At 28.4% G+C, this 7,713-nt stretch overlaps 1 protein-coding gene and 1 long non-coding RNA gene across 2 annotated transcripts; one reads left to right on the top strand and one right to left on the bottom strand.

Moving 5' to 3' along the window:
* Window positions 1–472: 472 nt before the first annotated feature.
* Window positions 473–4,102, bottom strand: LOC108225853 (uncharacterized). Its single transcript, XM_017400807.2, has 12 exons — window positions 4,097–4,102; window positions 3,327–3,392; window positions 2,895–3,186; window positions 2,704–2,803; window positions 2,494–2,615; window positions 2,316–2,397; window positions 2,091–2,199; window positions 1,454–1,608; window positions 1,240–1,360; window positions 939–1,142; window positions 655–847; window positions 473–537 (listed from the first exon to the last, which is right to left on the bottom strand). Exons 1-12 carry the CDS (start codon window positions 4,100–4,102, stop codon window positions 473–475), a joined length of 1,515 nt encoding a protein of 504 aa, XP_017256296.2.
* Window positions 4,103–5,248: 1,146 nt separating this feature from the next.
* LOC108225309 (uncharacterized) lies at window positions 5,249–6,810 on the top strand. Its single transcript, XR_001807560.2, has 2 exons — window positions 5,249–5,515; window positions 5,899–6,810. It is a non-coding gene; the product is annotated as an uncharacterized LOC108225309 (long non-coding RNA).
* Window positions 6,811–7,713: the final 903 nt, after the last annotated feature.

A 7,713-nucleotide genomic window follows, 5' to 3' on the forward strand; every position in this document is an offset into this window, starting at 1 on the left:
CAGAGCGTGAAAGGATTTCAATTTATTAAATATGTCAATGTAACTACATAGCACAAATAGAGATTAATCTATTGTTTGTCGTGTAAATTATTACTTTATGCAGGCTTAAAAAATTTTCTTATTTGAATTTTTTTACATATTTGAGATCGTTTAATATATTATTTTCGGACTATTTTAAATTTTAAAATTTTCATATTTGAAATTGTTTACATATTTGAGATCGTTTAATATATTTATTTGTGTAATTATTTTAAGAGAGTCAGATAATTTGACATTTTGGATTTTTGCATAACATAATATATTGTGTTAATATGCAGACACAATAATTTCTATAAAGATAACATGCAAAATAAATTTTCAAACTCTAATATTAAATGGAAAAGTTAAGCTCAATATATAGCAGTGTACTATAATTCATTACTAAATATGCAAATAAACTGAGGAAAAAAACGGCTGATATATTGACTGCACTTTATTGAGATGATGGCAAATCTGTTGTCTGCACTTTACTAAATGAAAAGCTGATAAACCTTATACCTGTAATTGACAAAGGTTTAGATAAATTTCAGTTCGCATACATAGATTTGAAAGTTAATGTAGGCAAACTTAAAATGCAACATACAAATTAGGATTAGCTACCTTTTCTATTTTAACCTGCTTCATCGGAACCTTTCTTTCTTTTGAGCAAGCTCTCATTTTGGAGTCCAGTATCATCATTCTCATCATCCAGTTCTGTGATGGTAATTATTTCCTCATTATTCATCCTCCTGACTTTCTTTGTGTTTGCTGATTTTTTAGTATCAGGAGTCTTAAGATTATCCTCCTTTGCCACTGACTGTGCTGAGCTCTGTCAAAATGTTTTACACAAATTAATGTATGTAACAATCGTATTAAAAAATTAATAATTTGATTAAAGATAATTTGAGAGGCACTTGAACCTGTGAAATTTTGAATCCTCCATATGAATCATCATCTTCTGAAGCATTCTTTTCATTGATCTCAAAACCCTCCGAAATGTCAACAGCCAAGTAAGTGTTAGATCCTCTATTTATGTTATCTTCATTCAGCAAAATTGTGATAGTGTACTGCTTTCCTTCAAACAACTTTAGACATTTGGGGAATTCATCAGTAGCTTCATTTTCCTAGATGATAGGATGGTAGAATCATATTAATTATATGTGAAATTAATTATACAATGTGATATAGTATGCAGTAATATAATTACAAAACGAAAAGTACCCTTTGTTGTTCAGTGATAACATCATAGACAGTTCTTCCTACAATGTTCCCAACCTCTCGATCATTCAAGATTATAGCAGCACCACCGGTTGCATCCTCGACAACTAAACACAGCCTAAACCTATGATCAAAAGAAAATAAAAAAATTAGAAATTTGAAAATATCACGTGAAAAGATGTCTAAAAGATTATGAGTACTGATAGTACAGCCGAACCTCATATCTGGGAATGGAACAATTCTCTTGCATGTCTGACATTTGAATTTCAAATCTATAAACTCAACCTCCTCGTGACATGATGTGCAAGCACGATAGTTCCAGTCCATATTATCCTTCACAGTCTTGACTATTACTTGGCACATGACCTTCCTCTAAATGCATAAATAACATGTAATATTGAAAGCTTAATATATTTGTGGAGGTTGTGATAAATATGATGTAGCAATATATATATATATATATATATTATTTTGTGATGTATGTTCAACAAATATCATGTATTCATTAAAATTATTGAAGATCATCTATGTTTCATAAGTATATAATGTATGTTCTGCAAGTTGAACAATATCCTGCAAACTAAATATATTTCGTAGAATATAACATTTTGTAATGTTCTACATGCGAAACTTATATGATATTCAATATTTTAAAGTGAAATAATGATTTTGTACAACATGATGTGCAAAACTATACGTTTTGTAATGTTTTATGCAATATTTCACTTGCTGAACATAAGTGGTCTCCACAGTCTCCAATAAAAGTGGTCTTCATAGAACTTTACTCACTCTCTCTCTCTCTCTCTCTCTCTCTATATATATATATATATATATATATATATATATATATACACCAGTATAAAAGATGGACCGAGTTTCATAATTTGTTCGATGCTCATGATCAGGTTCTCATCCATATCTATTCTCACCAAAGGCTCAGCACTGAAATTAGGTAATTTAGCTCTGCAAATTTGCGAAAAATATTGAACTTATCACTGTAATGACTAAACATGTTTTCAATGTGAATAATTTGTCAAAATAACAACATATATAACATCAATCTAAAAAATAATTAAGACCTCTGTCTCATAAGTAAAACACTGCAATGATCAGAGTTGACGTAGAATCTTGTAGCAGCAACATTGGATACATAGGGCTCGCCTGGAATGCATAAATACACTAATACGTTTATAAAAAAAAATACATTTATGAAATACATAGAAATATAACTCCATTAAATAGCTGTACAATTTTTACCGTTGTAATCGTTAAGTTTGCCACCGGCTACAATGATAACTATTGGGTTTTCAATTTCCTTATTCAGAGCATCATCAAAGGATTTCCCAAAATCATCCCAAAAACACAGTTTGATGGAGGAACTACATAACACAGAAGATGTTAGTAAATAATAAACACTCTATATGGTTTAAGTTCACTAAATGTTTTGACAGAAATTTACAGTGGTACTTTCCATCAGTAAGAGTGAACTTTATAGAGCGTTGTTCAACTTGATTTTGATTGGTAAAATGGCGTAAAACATCCCGGTCTTTAAGGACGCCAATGATATCTTAAAACAGGAATGAACAATATGTAACTAAATGATTTTAGATGACTATTATATACTAATTAAATACCAACATAAGAAATATTGATCATACCAATCAAATGATTGTTAGCTTCTTGCTTGATCATGTCTGCAATCTCTCCAAGATCAAAAAAGTCAAATTCATTCTGACGAATCATTTTTTCAGATTTTTCATCATTCCAGATTAGGCTGACTTTAGTATAGTTTGAGAGCCAGATTTGCTTGTCAGACTTTATGCACCTGAGAGATTCTTTTCTGTAACTCTTAACAGCAAAGTTACGAATTGCATAGATCTTTCCTTCATCGAAGCTGTTCTTAAACTCTTGCAAATAGTTGGGCCAAATGAAAGCATGCATTCGTTTATGCTGCAATTTAGATTTAATAATCATGTATATATCCTGCAAAATATGTTACCTTGTCATCTAGCAACAACAAATTTCGACCTTTGAACTCCCTTTTTCCCTTGGTGCTATAGCTGTCCTATATACGGATAGATGACCCGTACCTTGATGTTCCATTCATATTTAGAGTTGTCCAAAGCATCCAAAGTATCAAACTTCATAATGATATTCTGTAAAAATCCAAGATTAAAGTTAAATAATATGAACAACTAAAACCTACTTAGCATACTGTAAAGAAGGATGCATATGTTAATGTGTTAGACAAACAAAGTAATACCTTGGAATGTTTGTGTGCAGGTCCGATGATTCTGAACTATTGTATCTTGTATTTATAGCACTGGAAAATGCAACCGAAAACATATCCCTCACCTCTAGGCTAAAAATATGCTATTAACGCAAACAAAATATTCATTCACATAATTGATTGGTAGTGCAGCTGTCTATAATTGATATTTTTATATTTCAATAGCATTATATGATGGCGTTAATATAGGCACCAATTATGTGATTTTTTTTAGCATTGGTTGTAAATGTCCACACAATAATACCAAAACAAATCTATTAAAATGATTAATTAAGCATATAATTTTGTATCCATATTAAGTGAATCAAAGTAATTAAGATAAAAAAAAATTCATTGATATATTAGTTTTTATAATTTCAAAAATTTATTTTCAAGTTCAAAAAATAATTGTCTAAATATTACTGTAACATGAAAATAAAAAATATTGAATTTATTTTTAGGGTAATGAATTATAAAATATATACAATTAAATGGCCATATTATAAGCATCAAACTTATTTTGTTATATTCGTCCTAATTAAATAATATATATTAATTAGTTATACGTCTTTTGGAAAATGAAAAATTTACCTCCATAATTCTTAAAATAAATTCTATGTTTATATTTAAATATTCTAAAAAACATTCATCGTAACTGATTTGATTTGATTATATTTTGGAATGGACTATATAGACTTTTAAATAAAATTATTTTTTACGAAATATGATCTTAAATATCAAATGAACTTATCCACTAAAGATCACAAATGGATTAATTTTATATTATTTTCTTCTGGATCTCAACACTTCTCATATCAGCTTTATCAAATTTGATTTCGCTGGAAATAATTTTATATCAAAATGGCTTGATCTTGTTTCAGGGTAGTTAACCCCAAAATATAAATATAGTTGTTTGTTTTAAATGAATTTATGAGACTTTTAATTATGAATTAATTTTTAAATATCGTCACGTCATATAATTATGCACTGTTTTAGGAATTTCAAGGCATGCGATTGATCATAGTGATGTGCTTAAATAAATCAGAGATATTATATGACGTGGCAATATTTAAAATTTAAAGACAAAAATCTTTTCATTGATATATTGATTTTTATAGTTTTAAAAACTTTATTATCAAGCGAAAAATGATTGTCCAAATATTATTGTAACATGAAAATACATAGTTTTCATTAAAAAAACATAAGTTTAAGGTTAAATTATTCTCATAAATTTAAAGGGTACACAAATTTTCATGTTAGGTTAAACGAATAAAAAACCTCTCATTATTCTTCATTAAAAACACACAACTTTATTTATACTTTGGGTTTCTCTTCGATAAAAAAACATAATTTTAACGCTATAATTGCGCCTAACATTAAATATTAAAAGATAACACGGTTGTCAAATATAATTGTAGGTATTAATTATGCACCATTTTAGGAATTCAAAGATATGTGATTGATTTGTCTGATATGCCTAAGTATAAAAGATATGTGATTGATTATTCTGATATGCTTAAATAAATAAGGGAAATTATAATGACATGGCACAATCTAAAATATGTGGCATTGAGGTGGACTTTTTTTGAAATATGTGGCATTGATGATGTGTCACTGTTTAGGATTTATAATATATATATATATATATATATATATATATATATATATATATATATATATATATATATATAGAAAGGTTCCAGGGAGAACCTTCTTATCAAGAGAACCGAGAGATCCCATCTAAGACCGTTCAAAATTTTATTTTATAATCTATTTTAACAACTATCTCGTAAGGGTAATGTGGTCCAAAACTAAACATACATAGACAGATTTTATCACTTCAATTTATAGAATTAAGATTCTCGGAGATGATCACGGGAAGATCAATCCTCCGATATCTTTTTAGTTAAAACTTACTTAATTTAAAGATCATCTTCTTGCTTGATTTGTTTCAAAAACTCAGAAACCTTCATTTCTTAATTTTCGTGGTCACTACGTGTGGAATCCCAGGTTATCATGCTACTTATTTCTTATTGTTTGTTAATTGATAAGATTTAAGCTTGTTCAAATCTTTCAACTATTGTGCTATGTATTGTGTAATATATTTTTATGTTCATCTTGGTCAGGGAATTTCAGATGCAGCTATTGAGATGTTAGATTTGTTGTCTATATATAAATTGGTTGTTTTTTTTACCCTTTGAGCTTTAAGCAATCCTTCAACTGATTAGTCTTTCTTGAAACTCTTACTACTGTATTTGGTATTGTCTATATATAAATTGGTTGTTCTTTAGTAATTATTTGATTCTTATTTGTTGATAAAAAAGGTATGTACACCACTGGTTTGATAAAATGTTTCAGTGAAATTTCTGTGTTGATTTTGTTTTTGTTTTTAGGGTAATTCTTGTGGTGATGCCATGGTTTAAGTCATATTGCTAGCTCCAATTATTGGGTTGTTAAGGATTATAACCAACACCGTCTTTTGGGATCTCGGAGTGGAACCATTTAGGTCATTGACGTCTCTTGAGTTTTTATGTTCACAAAAATGTTGCCTAGGGACTAAATGGTTTGGAAATTCGAGACTCGTTTCCTGCTCCAATACTCTGGTGCAATTTATAGAATTTTTCCTCATCATATTTGTTATGTAGTTTTGGTTTCTTGTTCCTATGCATCATGATATGCAACCCTTTTCTTGTGGACACTGGAAAATGAAAATAGTGGAGGCTACATTAATATACTTGTAGTCACCAAGTTAGTGACCATTTCTAGATTATGTGTGTTAAGATTTACATGTTTTAGATAGCATCATTGCAGGTTGCTCAAAAATTTGGAGGATCTTTAGAGGTGGAGGGCCAAATCCATCACATAAGTTATGTGAACCTTCTGCAGCAAGCGCCATCATATTATACAAGGCTTGGTGAACAGTTATTCACGAGTTTGTATGTGTTTGAAGAACTAACTGTGAGTGCAAGTGAACTTAAGGATTTGGATATTGGGTTATGCCCATAGTGCTGCTTACTATGATCCCTGAAGAATTGGCCAGCTGGATGTTTATTAGAGTATTTTAATGCAGTTCTGAGACTCTATATTCTTAGAGTAGAGGAATGCATTTCCATTCATTGCTACCTTGTATTTCTTATGATTCGCTGAAATTGTTGAAGTACGGAAAAATCATTCTGGAGGCTTCAGTGGACATGACTAGGAGATCCATGACATTATACTTAGAATATCATTGGCAGATGAAAATTTGCTGACTTTTCCTACGATGAATTTTAGTTATTAAACATGAGTTTACTTTTTTGTATCAAGATCCTTGTTGTTTTGCATTTGTTGTTGTCTTATTTTTGTAGCCCGTAGCTGCTTAGTGTTTTCCGTTCTAATGAATGTTTTGCACTCGGAGAAGTTTAGATTAGATTATTTGTAGGTATATAGAATATAAATTGAACATTTCATATTTCAAAAGGGTTGAATATTTTAAGAAATATTTGATACATCAACATGAAGAATCTCAATATTATTTTATATATAATATAGTTTTTGATGTCACATTACATATTAAATTAATGACATAATATATTATAACATTTAATAAAATCTCGCTTTTTAATACATATATATATCAAAACATTCTTAAGTGAACACTTTAAAGAATCTTAACTAAATATCAATACAATAACATTTAATAAAATCTCATTTTTTAATATATATATTTAAAAAAAATTCTTAACAAAACACTTTAAAGACTCTTAACTAAATTTTGTTATACTTGTAACGATATATTAGAGATTATTTTATATATATTTTTAAGAATCATGAGGAAAATCTATTCTCAAAAAATAATTTAATGAATCTAAGTGAGCGTGAAAATATTATAATTCATGATTTTTTTTTTATTTAAATGACATAATGAAGGATCTTAGAGTTCTCTTATATTATTGTTAGAATATCTCAAGAATATTGAAATTTAGATATGGTGGTTGCTTAACTAGATGTTGTCTATTACAATATATATATTTTTACATAAACTATAATTAACTGAAAAATCAATTGTAAATTAAATAATTTATTGATGTACGTTAAAGAATTCTAATATATTACCAAAATGTTTATAAGAATATATTATAAAATAAACATAACTGAATATCTTGATGAATCTTAATTTATTTCTTTAACGATCTTAGTATTGTGAATATTATATGAAAAATGTATAT

This window comes from Daucus carota, chromosome 6, assembly GCF_001625215.2.
Source record: "Daucus carota subsp. sativus chromosome 6, DH1 v3.0, whole genome shotgun sequence".
NCBI lineage: Eukaryota > Viridiplantae > Streptophyta > Magnoliopsida > Apiales > Apiaceae > Daucus > Daucus carota.

Excerpts from the sequence above, each read along its gene's own strand:
- LOC108225853 (XM_017400807.2), bottom strand. Across the intron at positions 3,187-3,326 it reads AATATGAATGGAACATCAAG|CATAAACGAATGCATGCTTT; the intron begins GTACGGGTCATC and ends TCTAAATTGCAG. Across the intron at positions 2,398-2,493 it reads CAAACTTAACGATTACAACG|GCGAGCCCTATGTATCCAAT; the intron begins GTAAAAATTGTA and ends TATGCATTCCAG.